At 33.7% G+C, this 27,868-nt stretch overlaps 1 protein-coding gene across 5 annotated transcripts in view; it reads left to right on the forward strand.

Annotated features, from left to right (window-relative positions):
• ADGRB3 (adhesion G protein-coupled receptor B3) overlaps nucleotides 1–27,868 on the forward strand; it is a 729,921-nt gene that overhangs the window by 279,009 nt on the left and 423,044 nt on the right. For 4 of the 5 annotated variants that reach the window (XM_058734363.1, XM_058734362.1, XM_058734364.1 and 1 more), the window contains 2 exons: nucleotides 17,951–18,061; nucleotides 24,026–24,187. In XM_058734363.1, the coding sequence (XP_058590346.1) occupies nucleotides 17,951–18,061; nucleotides 24,026–24,187 (273 nt within the window). The remainder of the gene's footprint in view (nucleotides 1–17,950; nucleotides 18,062–24,025; nucleotides 24,188–27,868) is intronic. The other variant, XM_058734366.1, reaches the window with a different exon arrangement.

Below are 27,868 nucleotides of genomic sequence, written 5' to 3' on the forward strand. Positions count from 1 at the left end.
TTATAGAATCAGTGTGAGATTTGGAAGGCAAAACCTGGGGTCAAGAGACAGCAAACCTGTCTTTGTTTAGATGTCTAAGTCACTAAATATAGTGAGACACTGTGGATGCTAACATAGGATCTCTCCATCCATAAGGGAGGCTGCAAGAGGAGGAGATTTAAAACTTAAAATTTCATTCATTAGAGTTATCAAAACTGATTCAGCAATGTCAAAAAAAGTTATGAGAGAACTGATGGAGCATTTCTACTTAATCTGGACATTTAACTTCACTAATTTCAATGGTGTTTGCAAAAAAGGAAAGGTTTATGGCTAGTAATTACTTTTTTAGCTGGTGATCTCTTTTCATTTGCAAATTATTTCTGGGAAAGTTTGAACGTTGGCTTTTTGGAAGATGACTTTATTTGCTACACAAAGGTCATTCTTAAATGTCAAACATCATTTGGTAGTTGTTCGTGTTTCATTTTTTAATGTTTGCAAGGATATTTTTTCCAGGCTTGTTTTTGAGGTCAACCTAGTGTTTTGAGGTAGTGGGAAATTCTGGTTCTCTGAAATCATAGGGTTTGAGGAAAACATAGAGCACTGTTACACAGACAAATTAAATTCTTGTGTGATTCAGTTGTGACCTTTATGAGTAATTAACAGATTGCTTGTCTGGTAAAGTAGTTCAGTTCTTTCTCAGCCATTTACTGAGAAGAATTGAGTACTGTTGTGAGAATTTTATCCTTTTATTAGAATTAGACTCAGAAAACCTTTACAGTCTATAGAGGACATGAAAATTCATGCCTTTTCAGTTTCAGTAACTTAAGGATTGAATATATAAATTTCTCTTAAGGATTGAATATATAAATGTCCTCCAGAGTGAATCTAATGTGGCCTGGTACTCACACTTTTAAATCCTTCATTCAAAATATAAATGCATCTTCTTATTTATGCTCAATAAAGGAAATTTTAGTAGAAGCAAAATTAAAAAGACATCTGTTGCCGAGGGTGAAAACATCAGGGAAGAAGCAGTATGATACATTACTCACCATTAACGTATTTCCATTATATCCAACCTCATTTAACGACACTGTAAGATTTTGCTCTTTTTTAGAGCATCTTAATATCAATTTGCATTGTGAGGCTCTTAATTTAGGATATTTTTCTTCCCATGGAGTATCAAGGAAAACCTACAAAGCAGTTGGAAGGGACTCACAGCTGAGATTATAAAAACTCTGAGCATGTGTTAGTCTGATTCTATATTCTACCATGGTTAACACCATAAAACCACATATTCCAATTTAGGGAAGTAAACCATGCAAAGTGCAAGGAGATAAAATTAATTTTAAAGTTGAAAAAGATTCTCGTGGTCCTATTAACTATATGGCCTTACATGTGAGAAAATGGTTTAAGCAACAATTAGATGTGATTTTTTTGAGTCCCAGACCCAACACATCTTAGATGTAAAATGATGGACAAATGCCACAACCTCTTAAAACCTCATACTTTGTGTATCCAAAATGGGTCTAATAATAGAACCTAACTCATAAGAAAGATAGCACCTAATTATAGTGTCTAACTCATTGGAAAGAATTTTAGCAACATGACAGAATGAGCTGATATGAATGGATCTCAGATCTGCTAAAAACTCATGAAAAGTCTGGATAAAATGTCAAGACAGAAAAATAAACCAAACTAAAAGAAAGAGAAATGTATAGGTGTCCATAAAAGACACCTGCAATGATAAAAGATAAAAGACAAAATATTAAGGGTGAGCTGTGGGATGTTAAGTATTTTGCACAGTTATGAGTTCTAAATGGCTAAGAATTAGGATTTCAGTGCTACTTCATAGAGAGGAGAGTGTCCTTGGCCTGTGTAGGTTTGGGGAACTAAATCAATCCAACTACACAAAGCCCGGAGCCTCAAAGACTACCCTTTGTTTAAAAGGAGTTGTAGGGAAATTTCTCTCAATGGCTCTGGGAAGCAGTGGAAAGGAAGCTTGCCTTCATTCAGAAGGTAAAAATGAATCCTCCCCACCACCCCCCCCCCCAAAACAGAAACAAATACTAGCATATACCACGTGAGGGTAAGGTATGAATTTATACATTTATATATTTTTGATGTAGCAACCAAAAACCCAGAAAATTACTGCTATGGAAGGGCATTTTTACACTGAGGCCTGATAGCAGTTTCACAGCGGGGAAAGTACTATGCAAGATGAACCCTCCATAGAAATAAGATGAAATAAAATAAAACAAAATGAACTATCGGAGAAAACAAAGACTATGGAAGAGAATCTGTGTACACAACACAAGGAGCATACTAAGAGCTAGGGAAAAAAATAATCTTTAAGTAAATCGTAAAAGATATGTTTAAAGTGATTTTTAAAAAGAATAGAAATAATAAATAATAATAAAGAGTAAAGAAAAATAAAGAAAATAAATATAGAACATCATGGAAGAAAATAAATTTGGAAAAACTAGAATTATCAAAAATAAAACTCAGTCACTAAAATTAAAAATTCATTAGATTGCTTAGGGACTAACTTGGGCATGATCGAGGAAAATGCTTGTGAATTGAAAGATAAATCTGAGGAATGCAATGAATAAGATTAAGAACATGATGTCATTTAATAAAAATAATGTCTCCCCTTTCTCTCTTTCTCTTTTTCCTCTTTCTCCGTTCCAAAACATTTTTCAGTCACTTAACAAGGTACAATATACAGTGATGGGCAAGACAGACAAGATTGCTGTTCTTTTTTTTTTTTTTATTTTTTTTTAACATTTATTTATTTTTGAGACAGAGAGAGAGCATGAACAGGGGAGGGTCAGAGAAAGAGGGATACACAGAATCTGAAACAGGCTCCAGGCTCTGAGCTGTCAGAACAGAGCCCGACGCGGGGCTTGAACCCACGGACTGCGAGATCATGACCTGAGCCAAAGTCGGACGCTTAACCTAAGTCTGAGCCACCCAAGCGCCCCAGGACTGCTGTTCTTATGAAGGTCACATTTTAGTGGGTTTATGGATACTGTTATTAAACAAATAACAACAACAAAAATAAAACTGATATTGATATATCCTGTGCAGAGAATTAAAATCAGGCCTTAGAAAATAACTATATACATACTTTGTATGTGGTGCCTCTTGAAGAAAGTAAAAGTTTAGCTTAGATAAAGATGACAAGAATAAGTCAGCCATGCAAATATCAGAAGAGTTTCCCAGGTAAAGAAATCAATTAACGCAAAGAAAAAATGAGCCATGTGTTTTTAAGAAACTAAAAGAAGGCCAGTTTGGCTAGCATATAGTGAGTAATGGGGAGAAGGATATGAGATGATGCTGGAGATGTAGGCTGTGACCAGTTGTACAGGGCTTTTCAAGAGCAAGGATAAAGAATATGAATTTCATTCTAAGAATTGGGGACACATAAAAGGACTTTAAGAAGAGGATTTACGTGATGTGTTTTACCTTTTAAAGGATCTATCTGCTATGTGGAGAATGGATTGTAAGCAGGGGAAATGATGGGAGGGGTGGAGGGGTAGACACGTAGGAGACTCTGCAATGATCCAAGTGCCAGAGGTAGTGGGGTTTGGAGGAGAGTGGTGGGATAGAGAGAGAAAGACATTGACATATTTGGAACATGCTGTGGATGGAGATATGACAGGAGTTGAAAATTGAGAGAATATGGGATTCAGGGAAAGAGAAGTATCATAGACTCTAGGGTTCAGGGATAGATCCATGTACGAATTATCTCTACAATATTCATTAGTCACACAGCCACTGCTTAAGCATTTCCTGCAATCCAAAGTCTGGTATTTTGTATGGCTACTCATTCTTTTTATGCATCCCAACTTGCTAGAAGGTCCTTCCTATGGATTTGAGTTCTTAATAAGCAACATAGTAATTTATTTATTATTCTTCTGCCACATGACAAATTTCCAAATAATCAAAGAAAAGTACCATTTCTTCTTTTATCCAAGCTAAATATTCTCAGGCTTTTTTTTTTTATTTAATAAGATCTATTTGTATGGCACTTATAACACTTGTAAGTCTATACTGAAGTTTGATTGTTTTAAGTTTTCCATAGCGTTCCTATTAGATCTGATTCTCTGAAGTGCCTTATCATTGGGCCCTCAAAATTTTATTTCCGAAATAAGCCTGACACTAAACTATAATTTTTGAGATCATTCACCTTCTTTTTTTTAACTTTTTTTTTTTTTATTTTTGAGACAGAGAGAGACAAAGCATGAACGGGGGAGGGTCAGAGAGAGGGAGACACAGAATCTGAAACAGGCTCCAGGCTCTGAGCCGTCAGCATAGAGCCCGACGCGGGGCTCGAACTCACGGACCGCGAGATCATGACCTGAGCCAAAGTCGGCCGCCCAAACGACTGAGCCACCCAGGCGCCCCAAGATCATTCACCTTCTGAGAACCCTTCTTTCCACATATTTTACTTTACCAGTGTTCCTCTTTTTATTTTTTATTATTATTTTTAATGTTTATTTATTTTTGAGAGACAGAGAAAGAGAGAGAGGCAGAATGTGAGCAGGGGCGGGGGAAGGGCAAAGAGAGAGGAAGACAGAATCCAAAGCAGGCTCCAGACCCTGAGGTTTCAGCACAGAGCCGCACGTGGGGCTCGAACTCACCAGCCATGAGATGATAACCTGAGCTGAAGTTGGATGCTTAACCAACTGAGCCACCCAGGCTCCCCAGTATCCCTCCTTTTAGAATAATGACAGCCACAGCTAAGTGCTAAGTAGCCCAAAAGTTCTGAATTCCATGCTTTAAAAAACGCAACCAAAGCTTAAATTGGGATTTGTCACAACTGTTTTACCACGTTGACTCATCAAACTTCATAGTCATCAAAAAACCCGTATATCCATTTAAAATAAATTGTTAAGTCAGGTGTATCCCAGCTGGGAACATACACTCTGATACAAACTTCTGACAAAGGAATAATATATAGAATACATAGATTTAAAGAGAGATTATAATTAACTGGAAAATAGCAGCTAAAACATTAAAAAATAAATAAAAACTGCAATGCAAAAGAGACCTCATTTTCCCTACAGAGAAGCAAAATCTTAATTGTTTCTCCCACGTAAGTCTTGGTGGGAAAATTCAGTAGAACTGGGTAATCAGAGCTAGTGTTACCTGGGAACATTGTGATGAAGGAGGAGGAAAACCCCCACATGGAAATAGGGAAGGATTTAGCATGTGAGAGATGCCATCCTTAACCTCGTTTGCCTATTCTTGGCCACTTGGCCACCAGCCCCATAGAAACCTAGTCCTATGATAATGAGTAAACAACTTTAGATCCCTTGCTAAATTATGTTAGGATTAACATATGGTGCAAACATACAAACTCAGCAGAAGGACTATGTTTAATTGACATTACCAATATGAGCTTCCCAGAGACCAGTTTAAGAATGTCAACTCATAATCCTGGAGTTGTCATCAACATGCTCCCGAACTCTCCAGCCTTCTAACAACTCTCTTTAATATAAATTTTAAACAAGCCCTTGGCTTGTTCTGCCACATAATTTAGAACTAGAAATTTAATATCTCCCTAATATTCTTGGGATTCTTTGAGGGATGGATTATGTGTATTTCTGATATATTTTCCTATCCACTCTTATGTTTATTTTAGCTGTATTATCAACCATTGCTTTGTAGTTTGGTTCTGGGACCATTATTTCTATTCTGTCCCTTGCAAATCTCAACATGAAATTAATCTTCTTTTTCCTTCACCATCTTCTTTGAAATATCTCTAACACAGGTTAAGTAAGCTTTTAATAAAAGCTGGCTCGAGTGGAGAGGGAGTGTATTTTACCCCAGCTTAGTACATACATTAAACCTTAATATCACTGCTATTAAAACTGCTGCTGATAGTCCTTCCTTAAGGGATTTCTGATTTCTCCTCTGGTCTCTTCCACACTTATGGATGGTTCTCTTTATTCCTCTCCCAAGATTTGTTAATTTCAACTCCCCTCCTTTTTCTTTGGTCCCCAGTAAGCCTCACCTTTTGTACTTGGCAGCTTCAGTAAATTTCAAATTATTACTTTCTTGTTATGTTATTCAACTTTCCAGCTCTGGCCCTGGGGCCTATTTTTACATTACCAAACTGGCCTATCAAGATATTTTGATAAGCTGAAGACAGTTTTCTGCATTATTTCTGGTCAGCTTTTAGTTTTATTTTGCTATTTATTTATTCATGAACTATTTATTTGAGCACTGTATTGTTTATTAAAGATAAATTTGAAATGCATAGCTAGGAGCAGCTCTCATAAGGGAAATGATTAGCTTATTTTCATAAATGCTAACTTTGCCAGCAAAGTATCTAGGTGATGTAGTATACATGGCCTGGAAGATGTAGATCAGCCCATGGGAGTAGTTGTTTGCCTAAAAGTGATACTTTAGTCTAGGAAAGGTTGGAACTTCTAAGGGAAAGAATATTGAGGCAGGAGCTGTGGGAAAATTCACATTAGGGAATGAAGCGTAACTAAGGTAACGAAGGAGGCAGAAAAGCAGTCAGGAGGAGGAAGAAGTTCAAATTGTCAGCTTTGAAAGCCAAGGGAGGTGAGCATTTTAAGAAAAGTTGTGGGATACGGGAGGGTGGGAGGGTGTCAAATGCTGAAGGAATCAAGATGAATGTGACAGTTTTTAAGAGGCAGCTGACTTTCAAGAGAGCAGTTTCATTCAAGGAAGGAGGTTGAAGTCAGATTGCCTGACATAGTTGGGTGAGTGGGAAGTGAGGAATTAGAGGGGACTCTTTGGAAAGGTTTCTATAAGTAGGAAAGAGAAGTGGTCAGAGAATGAAATATGTTGTGCACTTCCTCTTTAAAATCAGGGGTTCATGGGTACCTGGGTGGCTCAGTTGGTTAAGTGTCTGACTTCAACTCAGGTCCTGATCTCACGGTTCGTGAGTTCGAGCCCCCCATTGGGCTCTGTGCTGACAGCTCCAGAGCCTGGAGCCTGCTTTGGATTCTGTGTCTCCCTCTCTCTGTGTGTTCCTCCCCTGCTTGTGCTCGCTCTCTCTCTCTCTCTCTCTCTCTCAAAAATAAAAAAAAGATTTAAAAAATAAAATAAAATCAGGGGCTCAATTTTCCCAGAGAAAGTTCTCAGTGAATATGTAGGGGATTGAGATGGAAGCATAGTGTAGCTTGCATAGCTCCCATAATCCAAAACGAACATGGAAGAAAACCAAGAAGAGGGAATGTTGGCTCAGGAGAAAACACTCCTTCAGGACACTTAGCTAAAGTACCAGTCCTTGCATTGAAAGCAAACATGGAGTACCAAGCAAACTGAATGGAAAAGACCAATGTCTAGACATACACTGGTAAAATTTCAGAACTCTGAGGATAAAAATAAAAAATACTGGAACAGCTTCCAGAAAGAAAAGCAGATTCTCTTACCAAAAGACATCTTAGAGGCAATACCGGATCCCAGGATTCAGTGTGAAAGGTATCTTCAAAGTTTAGTGAGAAAAAAAAACAAAACAAAACAAAAAAAAAACCTTCTTGACCTTAAATTTCTAGGCCAAGCAAAACCAAAATTCAAGTGTGAGGGCAAGATAAATCAATTTTAGATACTTCTTTGTTATAGGATATACTGGAACAAAATTAAAAACCAAATTCATATATTGAAGCCTTAACCCCTAATGTAATGGTGTTTGGAGACAGGGCCTTTGGGAGATTTTTAGGTTTAGATGAGGCCTTGAGGGTGGGGCCTTCATGATGACATTATTGCCTTTGTAAGAAGAGACACCAGAGAGCTCATTTTTCCCCCCACAATGTGAGGTTCCTATCTATAAGCCAGGAAGGTTCCTATCTATAAGCCAGGAAGAATCCCTGTGAGTCTAGCCATGCTGGCACATTGACCTTGGAGCTCAACTTCTAGAACTGTGAAAAATGAATTTATCTTGTTTAAAAAAAATTAAGTCAAAGAAAGGAGATCTACAAACAAAATTAATGATTCAGTCTAAATTATTGAAGCACAGTGCATAAATATAGCAGTTGGGAAATAAATGACATATGAGTATCAAAGAAGAGGACAACGGACAGCACACCCAAATTCTTGTCTTTGTTTGGGAAAGAATACAGATACTGATTCACTAAAGATATTGATATATTTGGAAATATTTTTATGTACATGTGACAAAATTTATATAGAATGCTTGAATAATTGAAGTAAGGTATCTATCTAGAGGGGAAAAACATTTCTATTGATCCAAAAATATTAGGAAAGCAGAAAAATGAAAAAATAAGGTACTTGCTTAAGAGAAACTCTAATATAGACAGAATAAATAATTTTAAAATTTTAATAAATTTAACAATAAATGTCAGTGGGTTTAATTTTCTATTAAAAGGAAGAGGCTCAGATGGGATTTTTTTAAATTCAACTATATATGTTATGTACAATATACACACTTAAAACCCATTAGAATGTAATAAGTGCCTATTTAATGTTTGTTGAATTACCTGAATTCATTTATTCCCAAATACCTTTGGAAACATATAATCTTAAAAAAATGCCTTTCCAGTATAGATGTATATGCTTAAATAAATATTAGGCAAGCTGGGACCTCATATACAAAGTAACCTCAGTTTAGTGCTCAGACATGGATTCAGTTAACTGTTCAACATTGCTTGACTTAAGAAAATATTTAGAAGCAACTACCACTCTGTCTTACGTAGACTCCAGTGTACAGGCCCATTAATTAACCTTTGGTCAGGTCCTCTAGACCTCTTTGTCTGCTGAGAGATAATCCATATGTTCATGGGCCAACTTCTGACCTGAGAAAAAAACCATAATTTTAGAGCTTAAAAAGACCTTAGAAATCATGTTCCTAGAATCCCCTTTTGCAAGAAGAGCAAAGAGGCCAAGAAAACTTAAGGTTTGAAGCTCTGAAATAAGAGGTGCACATGTTGGTTGCCCATTTATTGCCTACCCTCTATGTTCAGCTTTAGCCTACATTTTAGTTAAAATGGTCTTAATTGTTTTTAGGTATGTGAGCCACTGCTTTGAAAAGGCTAAACACTAGTTTTCTCTGTAGAGTGCCATTTGGGTTTCAGTAGTAATAATAACTTATGGAAACAAGTTTGAATATATGTTCATTAATTTTAAAGATAATTAATATCCTAGGAAAATGTTAAAAATATTTTCTATGTATCTTTTTGCCTGAGAAATAAGCTAAAATATTAAGGGAGTAGTTAAGATGGAATTATAGTTATTTTTAGAAAATATTATAAACACTATATACATGTCTTAGTAGAATCATTTTCATTATGAAAGTTAGTTTTGATGTTTCTTTCAGAAGATATGTATACGATACTGCTCTAAACTAAAAAGTTCTATAATAACTGTAGACATATATCAGTAGGTAAATTGTAAAACATGACCAGAGGCATTTATTGTGATATTTATAGATTCTCAAAAAAAATTCTGTATGAACATAATAGATAAGCAAAATAGTATAAAAGACGAACGTGCTGGGGCGCTTGGGTGGCTCAGTCAGGTGGGTGTCTCACTTCAGCTCAGGTCATAATCTCACTATTCATGGGTTCAAGCCCCACACCAGGCTCTGTGCTGACAGCTCAGAGCCTGGAGCCTGCTTCGGATTCTGTGTCTCCCTCTCTCTCTGCCCCTCCCCCACTCTCTCTCTGTCTCTCTCTCTCTCTCTGTCTCTCTCTCAAAAATAAATAAAATAAACATCAAAAGAAAAAAAGACAAAAGTACTTCTCTTTTATCTCCAGGTAAACCTTTAGTAAACCTTGAGACCTTGCAACTCAGTTGAATATAAATGTGATAAGGATTTGTCAGAATTATCCGGATGCCAGTGCCTTATGAAAAAAATCAGGCATTTCAGAGATTACCCATTGTTCATGTGTTGAAATGTTTTGGCCAAGCAACCACTTATCTAACCTTTTAATTTCCATTTTGGTATAGAATGCACTCATTATTTTTGTGGACTATCTTTTTAAATTATTTCTTTTGGTAAATATGCATACAGTGATATTGCTTTAAGTTAAATTTTTTCTGTACTATACTGTGATAGTAAATGAGAATGAGCTTAGGCAAGTTGAAAAGTACCATATGAATATGAGCTTTAATTTAAAAACTATAGAGGAATCATTTTTTAAAAAAATCAAAATAAATACATGATAGAGCATATGTAATATAATATGCATAATATAATATATACAAAGGTTAACATCCATCAAAAATACCACGCTAAAAAGTATCACCTTTTTAAAGCATATACTTCCTTATTAAACACTTTTCCTGTAAACTTTTGAGGCACTGAAAATTGCTCTAGTTACCAATAATTTGAACTCAGTGGCCCAGAGATGTACTCAGCTTGCAGTAAGTTGGGACTGGTCAGGGTTCTGTGTATGGTTCTGATTCTTTATCTAGTGGGAGTACCCCCAGCCACCTTCTCACCCAAGCTTACGAGCTGCCAGTGAGCTATCCCTCAAACACCCACCCCCACCAACCCAATCACAAATAGTCTTAAATGAACAATCACAATAGCTTCCTAATATACTGCCCTATTTTGTTTCCCCATAGTCTGCTCTCCGTTCTTCAGTTAATCTCTCTAAAGTTCAAATCACACCATAATTCCTTGATCATTGTTTCTTAGTCCCCTTCAAAGGTTTCACATTTAATAAGATAGAGATACATTCCAGGGTTCTTAGGCATAAGAGAGGTTTCTGATTCCCTCCCCACCAATCCTTTCAGGAACATCTCTTACCCCTCCTCGTCATACTTTATCTACTGTTAATAATGACAACTTGTGGTACTAAACCCTGAATATCCCACTGCCTCAATTCCATATCCCCTGCCACACATTTCTTAAGTTCTTAGATCACTATTGGAGCCTATCATTTTCCCTTCAAAAGAATCTGGCCTCTCATCACTAGATGACTGATTCATTTTTGTCCTGCCAGGGAAGCCTGAAAGAAAAGTCTTCTGTCATTTCCGAAGCAGCAACCCCCTCCATTTGGAAATTCCTATGGAATCTACTTTGCCCACAGGGATCACTCTGCAAGTCAGAAAGTTGGACAGAAACACAACCAAGCCCTGTTCTTGTTAGGAAAATATAGGATATCCAGGGAAGATTTAGTTTACTTTTTTTTAAGACTTTTTAAGATCTTAGGGGCCTGCTTTAGCAATAGAATTGTTCAGAGCCTATAGTGTAAGAGTTTTAGTCGTCTTCCAGAAATGCTAAAGCTTACAGTAAAGCGTCTTACTTTGCCCTGATGTGCTAGTGTGCTAAATTAAATTCGGACATAGGTCAACAAGACACCCAGCTACTAGTTTACTCTTAGAAGTCGAATTGCATTCATCATTTATGTGCTTCTGCATTTATGTTCCTCATTACCAACAACAAAAAAAACATTTTTCAAACAAACCATTATGTCTAGTTTATAAAAAGTCAATAGTTATCTCAAAAAGAGATGAAGTCATAAAATGCAATTGGCTAATGTATAAGAAATATTAACAAATAATTCCTACATGATTACACACATTGATGATTTCTAACATGGAATGGTGTATCCAATTTACTAACCTTTTGCCGAAGGATGACAGAAGAAGAATAAAAATAATGATTTAAGGGTTTTCACCCTAAATGTTCTGGAATTATTCTAAATAAGATGTTTTATTGTATACTTTTCAGATACATATTTGAGGACATCTTAAAAAATCCATCATTAAATGTAAATATTTCAAAGTTTCTACTTTGAATAAAAATCAATTAAAGTGTAACATCATTGTTAAAGAATATGTGCACTAAATATACTTGATAATTGCTTCTACAAAAGATTTTATGTTTCATAACTTAATAACTTAATTGAAAACTGAAAACTCCTGAACATTTAAAATTTCTCTATAAACGTACTACCAGTATACCTTTTGACCAATTTTCTGTTTTGGCACAAAAGTACCCATCTCCTTAACAAAGTCATGTCCAACTATCTAATAAAATTAATTCCTGTAGGGGTATTTTGAAAAGCAAGATTCTACTTTGTTATTATAAGAAATAGTGTCTTGGTCCCTATAACCAGGTATCTAACTATGGCAATGGAACCAAGTAATAATTTGGTTATTATTATTAAAGGAAATTATTAATATATTACTATTATTAATAAATTATATATATAATTTATATATATAAATAATATAATTAATATTAATATATAAAATATATTAAAGAAAAGAATTTCAATTATCCTCTTAAATTTTCAAGATGTAGTTCTCTGATTTCTAATATTTCTTAATGTCTTAATTTACTTTATTTTAAATACATCTTAATATTAATTATTAATTTTCTCAAAAATTATTTTAAATAGTTCCTGATATTTGTTTTTTAATCCAACTCTTATTCTTAAGTTCTTTGGAAGTTGTCTTCTATCCACATTGCTATTCCATGTTTGATTCTGGGGGAAAATAAATTTAGTAAAATTATAATAGTATTTTTAACCGGTGACATTCAGAATGTCAACTAATGATGTCTAATTTTAAAATTCCTTGTTTCTAACAGTTCATCCCAGTTCTAGAAACGTCTTTGATACTGTAGACTTTTCCCCAACGTTTCTATCTTTCATAAAGCACCTGACTGTATAGGCACTCAAATGGTTGAGTGAGAAAATACAATATTTAAGTCTGATCAAAAGTTAAAAAAACATTTTTTTGAAAACCTCAGAAAACAGAATGATATCCTAATGACTGATAATCTGAGCTGCTCTTCACTATCTGAATACCTCCCAGCTATAATATGCATAAAGAATGTGCATGCAAAATAGTTGTACTGACTCTATTTCCAGTAAGTATGGAAATGAATGAACACATTTAATAATGTGTTTCTGAAAACATATGAACTAAGAATGCATTAAATAGAATTATCTTATTTCACAAAATGTCTGTTGCTTCTTAACAGAATTTGTCTATACCACCATAATCCAGTCAGATGATAGAATCTTTATTCTGCCAACAAGTTATACATTTAATATCCTTACTTGTTATGATGACAAATGAAATGTCACCTCAAATGTCCAGTTGCATGGCTTAAAAGATGTATTTTCTCTTTTGAAACATGTTAGCAAGTCATTCTAGTTAAGAGTGATATATTATTTAGGAAGTTAATCTAATAAGTGGGTTTTGAGTGGAGCTTACTATTTTGATTAAAATAAATAATTTTACATATTTGAAAGGTTCGAGCCATGTTTAGTGGATTTCCTTGGGCTATGAGCTTCAGAATATTAGAGACTTGCCTTTGTAGCTTTAGTGCCTAACATGTAAGTAATTAAAAAATGGTTATTAATAAAAATTAACCATTGTTTTTAAGGCATTAAGTTTTGTTTTAAGTCAGTGAGATTTAAGTTTCTTTTTAAAACAGTAACATTGCAATTATTTAAATAAGAACCTGAATGTATTTATGGATAATATTCCTTGCTGACAAAAGAAATACTGAACTTCATGATCATACATAACTAATTTGCAAGTACTTCATGAAGAATTTTACTTTTTTTCCCATCGGACTGTTCACCAAGCAGGTTAAATAAAGGATTCCAGACATCTAGAAACTTGCATTTTAAAGACACAACTCTTGGGGCGCCTGGGTGGCTCAGTCGGTTAAATGCCGACTTCAGCTCAGGTCACGATCTCGCGGTCCCTGAGTTCAAGCCCCACTTCGGGCTCTGGGCTGATGGCTCAGAGCCTGGAGCCTGCTTCGGATTCTGTGTCTCCCTCTCTCTCTGCCCCTCCCCCATTCATGCTCTGTCTCTCTCTGTCTCAAAAATAAATAAACGTTAAAAAAAATCAAAAAAAAAATAAAGACACAACTCTTCATATGAAATGTATTTATAAGATAAATAATGAACTCCAGCTATGTGTAAATCAGGAGGTGATTTTAAAACTCATAAGTCATTTTTCCTTCTCACAGGTTTATAATCTAGTAGGAAGAATTCAATATGAAAATTAAGATGAAAGTCCATTATTGATACAAAATAAAATAGAAGTTTAAAAGACAGAGGCCACTTATTAGTTGATTAAGAAATAGTTCATGGAGGTAGCTTTGGAGTTGGTCTTGGTGAAGGGTTTTACCTCAGGCATGGACAGAAGGACAGATATTTCATATGGAGGAAGATGATAGAAATGATGCAGTGGTTTGACGATTTACATGACAAAAAAATGGTGCAGTTTGATCATAGAATGTAAGTAAGAGATAACTTTGAGAGTTTGTTGAGAAGCAGTGATGGCCTGGGCTAGGGTGGTTTCTGTAGAAATTCTAAGAAAAGTTAGCTAGCAAGTGAAGTTACTATTTATATTGCAAAATAGATTGCAGTGATAACTTATCAGCTAATCTAACTCTCTGCTTGCCTGCACACTGACAAACACATGATAAAATAGCAAATGGTGTGTGTTTTCACTTCTTGATGACTTCAACTTCACATTGTTATAATCCTTGATTTCCAGGAAAAAAAACTTCACAACTGACAATTGACTATCAAGAGGCAGTTTTCAAATCTATTTGCTTCTTCATGATCTACTTATATATTTCTGGATGGGAAAAGAGAAGACATAAAACTATTCTTAACGAATTTTCAAAACTGTTCTTTCATGTAGCTTTGAGTATATCTTACTTTCAGACACTCCTGCTTTTTATCAAGAAGCACATTGAAAGATTGTATGAGAAAATGTGCCTAAATATGAAAGTCATCTCCAGTCATTTGAGTTTTATACATGCATACAGTTATTTACCTACCACTTCATTAATACCATCAATATAAAGATATAGGAAATAACCCTGTATTTTCATAAACCATATACCATATATACATACACAATATTATGCTGTACATTACTTCATTTGATTTCATAACTTGCTTTCCATCGCTTATACAAAGCAAATCATCTTTTTATTTGGTTATGCTATTTTCCTTGTGTAACTAATGTAGTATGTTATCTTTGCCAACTCAGAATCATATGAGTATAAATCAATAACCCATGAAGAACTTTTATTATTCAGAGAGCCTAATATGATAAAGGTTTACCTCAACCCACATTCACCACATAAGAAAATAATAGCAAAATTAATAGCCTAATTTTTTTCTAAGTGTGAATGATCCAACTGGCCTTTATTTTCACTAGAAGTGAAGAAGGTAAAATCATCACAAAAGAGAACACGAATGTTTTGAAAATATCCCTTTGTGAGATATGAATGGACCCATAACATTTGTTGTTAAATCTTACCATTGACAACAACCCTAAAATAAAGATTTCTTTGGCACATAAACATTGGCAAAAGAAATTCACTTGGTTAGATAATAGTTTAAGTGATTCACATACGAATTCAGATTCTTTTAGGTCTGAAACAAGAGGTCTAGAACATTCAAAAAATACCACCATAGTGTTGTTTTTCCACCTGAGAAAAAGAAATAAATTGTGAGTATGTCTTCTATCTTATAGGGAATTTAGTTATATCAAGCCCTCATATTAGTTTCCACTTTTTAGAAGTTATTTTTCAGATAAATTATATTGACAGAAATAATAAAAATTTTCAATTGAAACTTTTAGGTACAGAAAAATATATAGTCACGTTCATAGATGATTGAATAATTTCTTTTCAAATACTGTGGTCCATTATTAAGTATCCCAATGTTAAGTATCAGCACTAATGCTCACACAACAGTAATTATTGATGATGAGTAGAATTGAGCAAGAGTGACGACAGTGAAGAATACTGAAATTTAATTTGTGTTATACTCATGTTTGAGATATTTAATTCACATTCCAGCTAATAATATGAGATAGTTCACATAAATGCGAACACCTCTTTTTAAAGATGAGTACTTGTGTTCAAAGTCCAGAAAGAATTAAAAATTTAATATGACACTTTAAAAATTATTTCAGCAGTGTCCACCAACATAACTAAGAACTGCAGATTTCAAGATTATAGTCCCTGTAACACATAAACTATTTTTTTCTCAGAAAATAGAGTGTAGGCTCTTCTCATGCTGCCAGAGTTGAAGAATTTCTTCTACTAGAACAGGTAATAAAGTTACTTATTAACAGAAGTTGTTTTAAAAAAAAGAATAAGTTGTAGTTATGAAAAATTTCTTTTCTATCCTTTGCCCAGTGCCAAAACTACCTTAGTGTGACAATTAGAGCCTGCAGCTTATTTATGCATACATAAACTCTGACTTAAATGTTCTAAGTGTAGACACACACACACACACACACACACACAGAAGGTAAAATATACTGTTAATAAAAATTACTACTGAATTTCCTTTGCTGTTTCAGACTCAGAAAATTTTCAATTACATATAATACTTTAAAATACTGGGTAGTACATAAGAGTCCAGATACAAACTTTCTAAGTAGTCAGTTTCCCAAATCATTAAAGACATGTGATTAGATATGTCTTATTAGCATAATGAAACATAGCTGAGGTAGCACATCCTGCATAAATGAATGCAATGAAAGGATGTTGGCAGCAATGGAAAATAATGATGGATTTTACAAGATTAAGCCAACTGACATTTTATGAAAATTTCCATTTCCTGCCTTGGATTTTATCTAAACTGACAAAAACAAACACACATTTAGATTTCTCAGATTTCTCATGGGATGTACTCTTGGGTAGAATATCGGGAAAGAATTTCTGACAAATTAATCTGTCAAGTGCCATACTTTAATAATTATGTGGGGATTTGCCGGGATGGACAAAAACATGTGCTAGTCTTTTCTCTTCCCATAAAATTTAAAAAGTTAATAGAATTAGTGCTTACACAATACAGTGTTCAATTATACAAAGTGAGTTGTAATATTTTAGCAGAAGATTAAAGATTGATAGGAGAAGGTAAAATTAAACATTCCCAAATTTTGACATTGGTTCTGGCACTATCATTAGAACATATTTTACTCAATCATCTTTGTCATGTATTAAAGTTCTGGTCTTAAGGGCCCAACAATTGTCTTAATGTAACAGAAACACCATGATTGCCTGCCCCTCACCCTTCAGGAATCCCCTTCCCCTACACACTTCTCTAAGCCAGAATCAACAACTCTTCCATAAATTAGGCATTTGTTTCATTAAAATTATTTTACAATAACTGTACTAGAAGCATGGAACTCTTGCAGAATTCCAAGCATATGAATTTTTCAAAAATATATTATGGAGTCTATCTTTTGTTCAACTTATTTTTTCTTTCCCCATTGTCACTGACTTAGGGCCAGATTTTTTTTTTTTTTTTTTTTTTTTTTTTTTTGCTTTTCCTAGGAGGTACAACATTAAAGGATTAAATCACAGAAACCTGGAGTCATCCATTTCTTTTAAACATAACTTTTAAAAGAAAAAACACTGTCTTACATGTGGTTAGAAAAGGGATGAACAACTATTTGGGGCAGGGCAGGAGAGAATGAGAATTACTTCAACCACCACATATCCATGAGCTTTTAAGGACACCAAGGCCAACCTCATCTTTGGAAAAACACTATATTAAGTGAATGCTTACCTTAGGAAAGCTAGGTTAAGGATTATTTATTCCTCAAGAAAAGTGCTGAAAAACTTGTGGGGTGATTACTATTCAGCAAAGCAGCAGCTGTTATACAGTCAGGATTCTGTCTTTGAAAAACAACAGTTAACACTGTGGTTGTATTTTTTTCCGATGTATTGCTTGAAAACATGATCAGAAAAGAGTACACTATTTGTTAATTAAGCTGACTTAAAACCTGATGTGTCATTCTATTGACTGTTATTATTGTTTCTTGAAAACTTGTTCTTGTTTATAGATTTTTTTTTACTTGAGTTTAGAAATATTCCAAGTAGATCAGCCTAGCAAATTTAGAATTGTAAATTTAATCAGTAACTTCTAGGTATGTGTAGGAACATATTGCATGAGACAGTAATGTAATTTGTGAGAAATGTCTACACACAAGCTTTCATATACCTTTATTCTGTCTTTAGAATTTGGAATGATGGGAGATCATACAATTAAAAGTCAGCGACCTCGATCTGTTCATGAAAAAAGGGTCCCTCAGGAACAAGCTGATGCTGCTAAATTTATGGCACAAACTGGTAATACGTTAGTTACATTTTTCTATTTATTGTTGTTAATTTAATGAAACCACTGCATGTTTTCATAATCTTTTGCTGCACATTTGTCAGTTTTTGGAGCTGATATTTTTTTGAGCCATTTTTTTTTTGTCACCAGTTAAAGTCCATAAATGAAGTAGCTGTGAGTTGAAAAGTGCACAAAAATATGTGTAAGATTTATTTTGCTTTTAGTATGGGACATTTAGGATTTACATGTTATTATTTACCTATGTTAATTAACTACTTAAATGTACCATTAAACTTTTAAAGAACTCAACAAAGTTATTTCATCAATAATTGATTGTTATAGGACTTTTCAGAATTAGAATTTAAATAGGAGTTTAAATGATGAAATTTAATTTAACAATAAGATGTTGGATTTTTAAATGCCATACTTCATATAAATATTAATTATTAAAATGTATGGAAATTAGAAAATTTTTTCAGATTTTTTTTATTTGAAAAGAAGGTTTTGTTATAGAAGCTAAATAATAAAAAGTTGACAATCTTTATTAGTAAGCCATAATATACTCCAAATAATTAAATATCAACAAAGATCACTTTCCGGTTTGTAAAATTTTTAATTCTAAACTCATTAGATTTTTTGCAAATACCTCCCTAAAAAAAAGAAAAACAAATGCATTCATATGTTGGTTCATCATAATAAATGGGCTATAATTCCTTCTGTTTACATTGCATGTAGTACATTCTTAGATGAAAATGTATTTAAAATGTGTTATAAACATTTTCAGCTGTCACTTTTATTTCAGGAAATTGCAAACTAACAATCTTATCTATGTCTTTATATAAAGTTTTATTCATTCCAATCTGGATCATCTGTTTTACCATTAATACAGAAGTTTCAAGTACTCGATCAGCTTTTTGACATGATATTGATTTTGATGAAATTCTCCTGAAGAATGAATATTTCCTTTAGTTTATATTTTCTTAAGATATTTATTCTGAACACTAGATTTGAATCTACAACTTAAAAATGCAAATATTCTTAATGGATTGTGCTCTTTGGTAATTGGTGAGTAATTGGAGAGTTTAACACCTTATTACAAGTAGGTCAAAGAATTCTTTAGAACAAGAAGAGTGTTTACAATAAATTCTACATTAAGGACATATTTTTAGCTTTTTAAATATACACGTTGAGCTAGATCCTGAAATGAACAAAACTTGCTTATCTGGATTGCTTTTGGTGCAGCTTCTTATTTAACAAAAGGTGACATATGTTTACTATTTGCTTGTACAGGTCCGAAAGTGCATTGCCAGGGTCAGGTAAATTTTCAAATTATTAAATGTATTTTTCTCCCTTACATGGAGCAAAATAGTCTCAGTCACTGACCAGAGATTAGGGAATATTTGACTTTACATAGAGGCATAGAACATGATCTAACTACTCAGCCTCCTTCAGATGCCATCTCACCTGGGGCATTGCTGCAAAATTAAAGACTTTCTCCTTTTCTGCAAAAGAGGCCGCAGTCATTGGCTTCCTGAAATTACTTAAAAGTGGGGTCATTTGGAAGTGAAATGGAGAGCCATAGTTTTAAATTTCCTGTAATGTAGTAAAATTTGCTAATGCATAAATATTATGCAGTTTGGCCAGGGCATTTTATATAAATTCAGTTTTTGGATTTGCCTATGACATCAACCAAGAAAATTCAGTTTTCGACCAAAACCTTTTTTACAAATTCAAATCACAAGGAACATTATGTTTACTTAGTCAGAAATTACTAAATTCTGTTTTCATTTACTGGTTCTTTTACAAGCATTGTTTTGTATCTAAAACATATTAACACATGATTTGGTAAAGTAGATGAAACACTTATTAAATAGATCCACAAGGAGCATTAAAACCATTTCCTTATATTGTTAACGATGATTCAGAAAAGGCAATGAACTCCAAAATTAAAGTTCTGAAAATATTGATTGTTCTTAAATATTTATTGTTTTATTTTAAACCAGAAATAGTATAGGTAAATATAAATACACATATAATACTTATTTTAAATTGAAATTACTACAATACTGGTAGAAGACTGGAAAACTGCATTATTTTAAATGGTTTTTAAAATATGTAATTTGATATGAAGCAATTATAAAGTTAAGAGAGGAGCTGTTTATTTTCCTGAGATATTTTCTAAGTTATACTTCCTTTAGGTGTTAAGGTAGTTAGTCTGAATAAATACAAGTGTCACACAATCAAATCTCACAAAAACTAAGTTTTTTCTATAAAACTTTTCTATTTGTCTTTCAAACCAGGAGATTTGTGTTACATATAAACAATCATAGACATTTGCTAACATTAATGTGAGAATGAAGAAAAATGCAATAGAGGTAAAACTGAATGATGAAAGACAATATAATATGTATTTTATATTAGTCATGAGAGAAAACAAAGCAAAACCTATAAGCCTTTAGAATTAAGAATTCTTTCTCAAAATGAATAACCTGGCTTCTTCAACCAGTATGATCAGTATACCCTGTATCTGAAAAGCTTGCTCTCTATAAAGTAATAACATGAATGGAAATCGTTTTTAAAGGGGTAACGTTTGGGAAAATAGCATTACTGATCAAGATAACTTGATCATTTTGGTCAGTCCAATAATTGAGATAGACTAGTTTAAATATAAATGAACAATGCTCAAATAGCCTAGGACACAATTTATGTGTATCGCAATATATATTTCATTTCAAGGGAAATGAAATGAAGTGATAAGATACAGATATTTAATACAGACATCTAAATTAAATTCCAATAAGATAGCTTATGACAATTTAATTTTACTTACTGATGCTTTTTAACAGCATAGTCATCCAATGATCTTATAAACATGTTTATAAAAGTGGTCCTGTATTCCAGTGGTGGAGATAACGTATATTAGAAATATATATTATAGCATGTTATTTAAAAGAGAAGTATAACATTAAAAATGTTTCTAGTATGATTTTAACATACTAGAAAATTTTATATTAATATTTTGTTTATAATTTGAAATGCACTCTTATACATTATCTCATTTAAACCTCACAAATACATTTTGAGGTAGATGTACTACTCATTTTATTGAGAGGTTCAGAGAAATAAAGTGACTTTCTCAAGGTCACAGAGCTAATATTCAATAGCTTTCCATCAAACAGACCTTCTGACTTTAATTACAGTGCTTTCCCAGTCCCCTTTTATATTTTGTGTCAGGATAAAGAGCCTTAATAGTGCCTTAGATACTGAAGCGTTCTACATGGTGTTTAATGTGCCTTCTCTGCTACAAGGAACCAGATTAGTTTGTGCTATCTCCAAAGATACACATATTAAAAATAGTATACTTTGTATTATACTTTACTATTTTAATGTCATTGAGTTTAAAAGTGTATATATACGCATACCTTTCTTTTAAGTATATGAGCTATTTCTTACAGGGATCCAATATGCCTCATTAGAACAGGCTTCACACTTTCTGTAGTAAAGAAGTGGCAGCATGGAAATCATATCTATTTAGTGGAAATGTCACTTGAAACTATACCATTTGAGATATAATGAGGTCATTTTGGTAGGTAGGCTGGTAATTCAGTGGCAAAATTTGATTCATAATTTGAAAGCCAATATAGACTTTATTCATTTATTTATTTTGTTTTTGGTCAACAAAATGAATCATCAGTTTGAGTGAGTGAAGAAGGCCAGTTCTTAGCACTGATTATCAATTTCTTATGATCTACACATCACTGCTTAGCCTGTTCAACATCATTATAGTATACATTCAGAAGGAACCTCGATTTTTAAATATTTGTACAGAAATACATTTAAAAGTAGATCTTGATCCTGATTCATTGTTCAATTTAATAAAAAACATTTTTAATGCCATAATAACAATGCAAGGGTAAGAGAAGGACTGCTTTTGTGGAAAAATATAACTAATTTTATTCATAACCTTTATCATTTTATTTATAGAATTCACTGTTCAAGGTTTCCTAGCTTTTAATTAATAACATACAACCATAATATTTATACTTCACTTACTGTCATCACAACACATATTGAATTATCAAAAGAAAAAGCTTTGCATTATGTTTTTCCTAACTTTACATTAAAAAGTTTCATTGCTAAATATATATGTTCATATATACATATATGTGTGGATATTTTTTAACTATTGCCATATTGTTGGGGTCTAGAATAATGATTTTTTATCTTCAGACTATTCTTTAATGTAAAAGAATATTATGAGGCATGTCTTTAAATATTATTCAAATGGTCATCCAATAACATTTTTAAGAAGTAGTTACAATATAAACTGGTGATGGCAAAAAAGACTAAAATAATCAAGGGTAATTAATCTACAGAGTATTTTCAGGACAAACACTGATCCAACACCCAAAATAAGTCCTATTTAATGTAATATGTCATCCCAGTTAACCACTGTCTGTGCCCTTACTATATATATCTAGTCATAAATGCATTAAAATCTATGCCTCTGGGTGCATAATGCAGATCAATGTAAGAACAAATCTTCATAATAGTGCTACCCCAAGTGTGGTTGGTGGACCTGTGTTTATCTGCGAACTAGTTTTTATGGGCCTCTGTGGAAATAAGAAGCATATACCAGGATGTAAATTCAACTACATTATCAAACACACGTTTAATTTCAGCTGACTTTTTTGTTTGTTTGTTTGGAAAAAAAGAAATTCTCAGTGAAGAAATCAGCAAGTTGAGTTACATTCTGGTTCAGCCTCCTTCTGTCCTGAAGTACCAGTCTATGGACCCGCTGTCTTGAGTAGCACTGCAAGTAATTTCTAAATCATTTACTAACCCTTCAAAAAAAAATAATAAAGATGGACAAATAGATTATCATATTCTATTTTTTAATTATATTCCAAAGGCAAATTCTAAACAGAACTTATAAAGTATAAATTGTTCCTTTGTTTATGTAATAAGTGATACAAAGTGTTCAGAAACACTTCAACCATAAACCTTTCCCACAACTAAATAATTAAATAGTTCCCACTAGCAGGTAAATGCCCCAATTTCGTATTTGGGGAAAAGCAACTGCAAGTTTTCAAATCAGTATTAAGGATCTATCCTGAACATGATATCAGAATAGAATCAAAAGCCCACTGTGATGGACTTAGAAATTCTTGACTTTAAGTCCTTTAGGACATGACTTTAGATAATAATGCAAACTAGACATAATTTTAGTGTGATGCTTACTCTAAGAAAAGTAATTAATTCGGACACTCCTTGGCTTTTTAGGGCCCTATGTTGAATAAATTAATATAAATCCCAGAGAAATTTTCCTTCATTTTGAGTAAAACTCACTCTTCTGCTCTAGATCATGAGGAAAATTGCAAGCAGAAGGCTTTTAAACAAATTATCACAAGATAAATAGCTGTCACAGGATGAAAAAAGTAAGAATAGCACTGGGAATAAATTATAAATAAGTGTCAGTGTTTAACACAATAAAAATTAGATACGCCCAGACTCCCAGGGCCCCACCTCATCCAGCATTAGAAAGACTATGCAATAAAAGATTAGGTAAGAATACATCAATATATTGTGGCTCACCCAAGCCAGAGTAAGTTTAGCAATACATTTTGCTCCCTCTCCCATCCAAAGTACAAAGCTTTAGATTGGCCTGAAGAGAATTGCTTCAGCAACCATTCTTGTTGTAAAATGCTGACTGGTCCCTTCATAGTGTCCACGGCACAGTGTCTTTGTGAAGAGTAGCTTTGCTAAAAAGGTAGTAGCAAACTTGGACCTTGCATCAGTGTAATATGTATCTCTCTTTAAATTTATTTTGCTCTGAAATGTTTTCTTGTACCTTTTGATGTAATGTCATATTTTTACATTTAAATTATTCTTTCATGTCATAGTATCAGTTTGGTATGATGCTTAGTGAATGAATATTCAAAACGGTATTTCATGTTTACTTGTTGTCTTGCACACAGGTGAATCTGGTGTGGAAGAGTGGTCCCAGTGGAGCACATGCTCAGTTACTTGTGGTCAAGGGTCGCAGGTGCGAACCAGAACTTGTGTATCACCTTACGGGACACACTGCAGCGGCCCATTAAGAGAATCAAGGGTTTGCAATAACACTGCCCTCTGTCCAGGTAGTGTTAGCAGCAACTACAACTGTGGATGTTATTGAATTGTGTCATTTGGAAAGATTTGTTATTTTCGTATGAACCGGGTATAGGCATTTTAATTAGAGTGGATAAGTTTAATTCTTATTCAACTGTGAAATTTTGTTATGTAAGTGATTATTCCTGCTTTCAGAGCAGTCAGAAAATTGCATAAGTGACTCCCCTACCCACTGCAGCTAGAAGCTTGAAATTTATCTCTCTGCTTCTAATAATATTTTAAGATTGCAATATCTTTCCTTATTTTAGGTGGTCAAAATGTCCAATTGAATGTTTGAGGAAAGTGTGACTTACAGGCATACTGGAAATGTGATCTGTACCCATTACTAAAGGCAGTGGTTGATATAGTCTTTAAAGCTGGCAGTTGTTTTCCTATCGCTTATCTGACCCTATCAGAGAACATAGTTCCCCTGACCAAAGGAATTCCTGCTCATTTCTTTCACTCGGTTGTCCTCATCAGAGCCATCCACTACATTGTAAACTTTAAAGTCATTAATGGAGGAAAAAATCTTTAATGCTAAATGGTGCACAGCATGGTAGCTTACCCACGTAGGGTGAGATTTTCCATGTTACATCAACATTTTGTTCTCATTTGAGGCCTACATGCATATCACAGGCATTTTGCCTTCTCAAATTACTGGCTTTCATCTAAAAATAAGTACTAAAAGGAATTTGGGCTTTCTTTCAAGAAGTCCAAAGCACATGATACTGTGAATCTCCAGGTTTATATTTTTGCTCAAGTATTTGGTGGAGGGGTGATAAAACCATCAACCACTGCAGTTGACCCTAGACTTGCATTCACAGCCTTTCCATAGGCCCCCAAAGGGGCTGGGCATAAAGAAAGGGACTGGCTCTGCAGCAGCTGTTCAGCTGTAAAAATTTTCTGATGAATTCCGTTTCCAGAGATGGCTGATTTTGCAGTTGCTAAAGGCAAGAGTAGAGAGTGGGTGGCATGGGGGAAGGGCAGAGATAATCCTAATTTCCCAGCTGAATAAGCAAGGGCAACCCATTAAAAGACAGTCTGGAGGAGTTATTGTTTAATGGGTACAGGGTTTTGATTTGCAAACTGAGTAAGTTCTGACGATCTGTTTTACAACAATGGGGATATATTTAACAGCACTGAATTGTACACTTAAAAATAGTTTGGATGATAAATTTTCTGTTATGTATTTTTTTATCACAATAAAAGGAAAGACAATCTGGAAGAAACAAAAGGGAAAAGCAGTGGTGGGCAGAATGTGGAGGAGAGGGCACACTGAGTTGGGAAATCCTCTATAATGAAATTAGGAGATTCAAAGCAGCAGATGAAGGTCGAAGTTAAAGCTAAACAGGGCAGAGAACTATGAGGAAGAGAAGACTGAATTAGCAGGAAACAGCAATAACTCCCACTGAAAACAAGAGAAATCAATGAGAGTCAGTGGGAATTAAACTAGATGAGAAGGAACATCAACTGAAAAGAAAATTCAGAGGGGAAAAATGCTTACGGAGGTCACAGAAGATGTCAATGACAGAAGATGACAAAAACAGGCTAGTGAGCAAACAAAGACTCTAGGTCTGTTAGTCAAGAGAAGGAAAATCTCCAAGAGCTGGAGGTTTTAGGAATTACAAAATTTCTAAATTTTATACATAAAATGACCTCATGAGTAAATGTTTGTGGATTTTCAGCTGGGTGTGGGTAGAGTATATTGTCTCACACTTAAAGCCCACCCCTACTTACAGTATTTATGTTAAGGGTTCTAGGATCAAGTTTCCTTTCCTGAGCAATGAGAAAATTGTCAATAGAGAATTAAGCTGTGCTTGATATATACATTTATCTTGTCAGCATCCCTTGGAAAAGTGAAGTTCCCTTCAGTATGCAAGGATGGAGTCTAATGGCAAATGGATGCCCGAGTGGAAGTCTGAGAGGGTGCTAAAGTGTTCTCCACAATTCTCCATTCAGTGCTTACTCTCCAGCCACTCATTATGCAATTCATATGGTTGACATATGGAAACCTCCATCCTTCTGCCAGACACTGCTGATTAATTCCTTTGCTGGGCAAGGAGAGCATCTGTAGTGGGATCAGAGTGCTCTTCCTTTCACTCTGTGTCTGATGTTTATAGAACACTGAATAATATTCTGATTATAATGTATTTCCTCAATTTCTTAAACCTCCTACCATTATTCCTACTGAAGAAATACATACTAATTATTAGTTCCCCTCTTCACCTTCATATACTATAGGTTTGTCTTTCTAAATTTGGTTAAATAGGACTGATGATAAGAAATAATGTATCATGTAACCATTGTTTTAGTTCAGATGTCAAATTTAAGAGAATGGAGAGTTTTGTTGATTTCTTTTTACTTTTCTAAAACTGAACAATAATTTAGCAACTTCATTATTTTAAAAATGTAGAATAAGTATTTCACTATAGGAAATTGGAATATCTTTTAGATGGTTACTGTATTTGTTATGAAATATTTTGTGTTAAATATTTTGTTCAGTTACTTGACATGCTGCTAAATATGTACCTTTTTTTACATAATATATCTTGAAAACAGTAACCAAAAGTAAATTTATAAACTAAAATAGCACATAACCAGTGTAAATATCTTTGTAAAATAATGCCCTAAATTTCCAAGAAGAAGATTAGCTCAGAAATCAAAAACCCAGTTGTCACACTGTGGATATTCAAGTGTGTTTGGCATTTAATTAATGAAAATGACACAAGGATGAAATGAATGTCAAAGCCACTTTCCATAAAATATATTTAATAATAGAATTTGAGCTCATATTTATTTGTACTACTAAAGCCTAATCAATAGTGTTATAAATTAGTTGCCTTTCACACATATTATTCTAATTTCAAAAGGGTTTTCTTAATTAAATTACATAATGTGTTACTTCTAATATGGATACTAAGACATTCAGCTTTTTGCAAATTATTGCTTTGACATCATAGTCTCTTCAAAAATTCTTTTTACTCAGAGCAGAAAATGATGTAGGTAAACAGATAGTAAATTGAGAAAGTAGAGAGCTACATTGAATTGTGAATTCACTGTCCTGGTTTCTGACTTATAGTTTTATGATCTCTTCCAGGGTTTCTCAACCTCGGTACTATTGACATTTTGACATGGATAAATCTTTGTTGTGGGAGGCTGTCCTGAGCATTCCTGGATGCCAGTAGCATCCCTCCTTGCCCTGAGCTGTGACAATCAAAAATTTCTCTGGACATTGCCAAATGTCCTCTGGGGGGCAAAACTGCCTCTGGTTGAGAACCACTTGGTCTACTCTCTATGTTTTCTAATCCTTTAGAAGTTTATTTGGGCTAAGGAATGGTTCTGATTATTTTGTTTTTTTGTAAATGTCACAGTATCCACATCTATATATTTCTTAAGAAAAAAAGGAGTTTTATTATACATCCCAATGTAAATTATAAGGTAATTCATACACTTATTTCAAAATCTAGTAGTAATATAATTTGTATATGGTATATTCCTCATTTCATCTTTAGATGATACAGCATAGGCATGTGATAATATAGCTAATGTCTAAGTAAAGAAGAAAACTCTAAAAATGGATTAATTTGACTTAATTTTCTTGGTTTTATGAGGCACATTTTTCAAATGGACTAGATTATTTACAGATTTTCATTCTTTACTGAAAGGTAAAA

This window comes from Neofelis nebulosa, chromosome 6 (assembly GCF_028018385.1).
Source record: "Neofelis nebulosa isolate mNeoNeb1 chromosome 6, mNeoNeb1.pri, whole genome shotgun sequence".
In the NCBI taxonomy this organism is placed as follows: domain Eukaryota; kingdom Metazoa; phylum Chordata; class Mammalia; order Carnivora; family Felidae; genus Neofelis; species Neofelis nebulosa.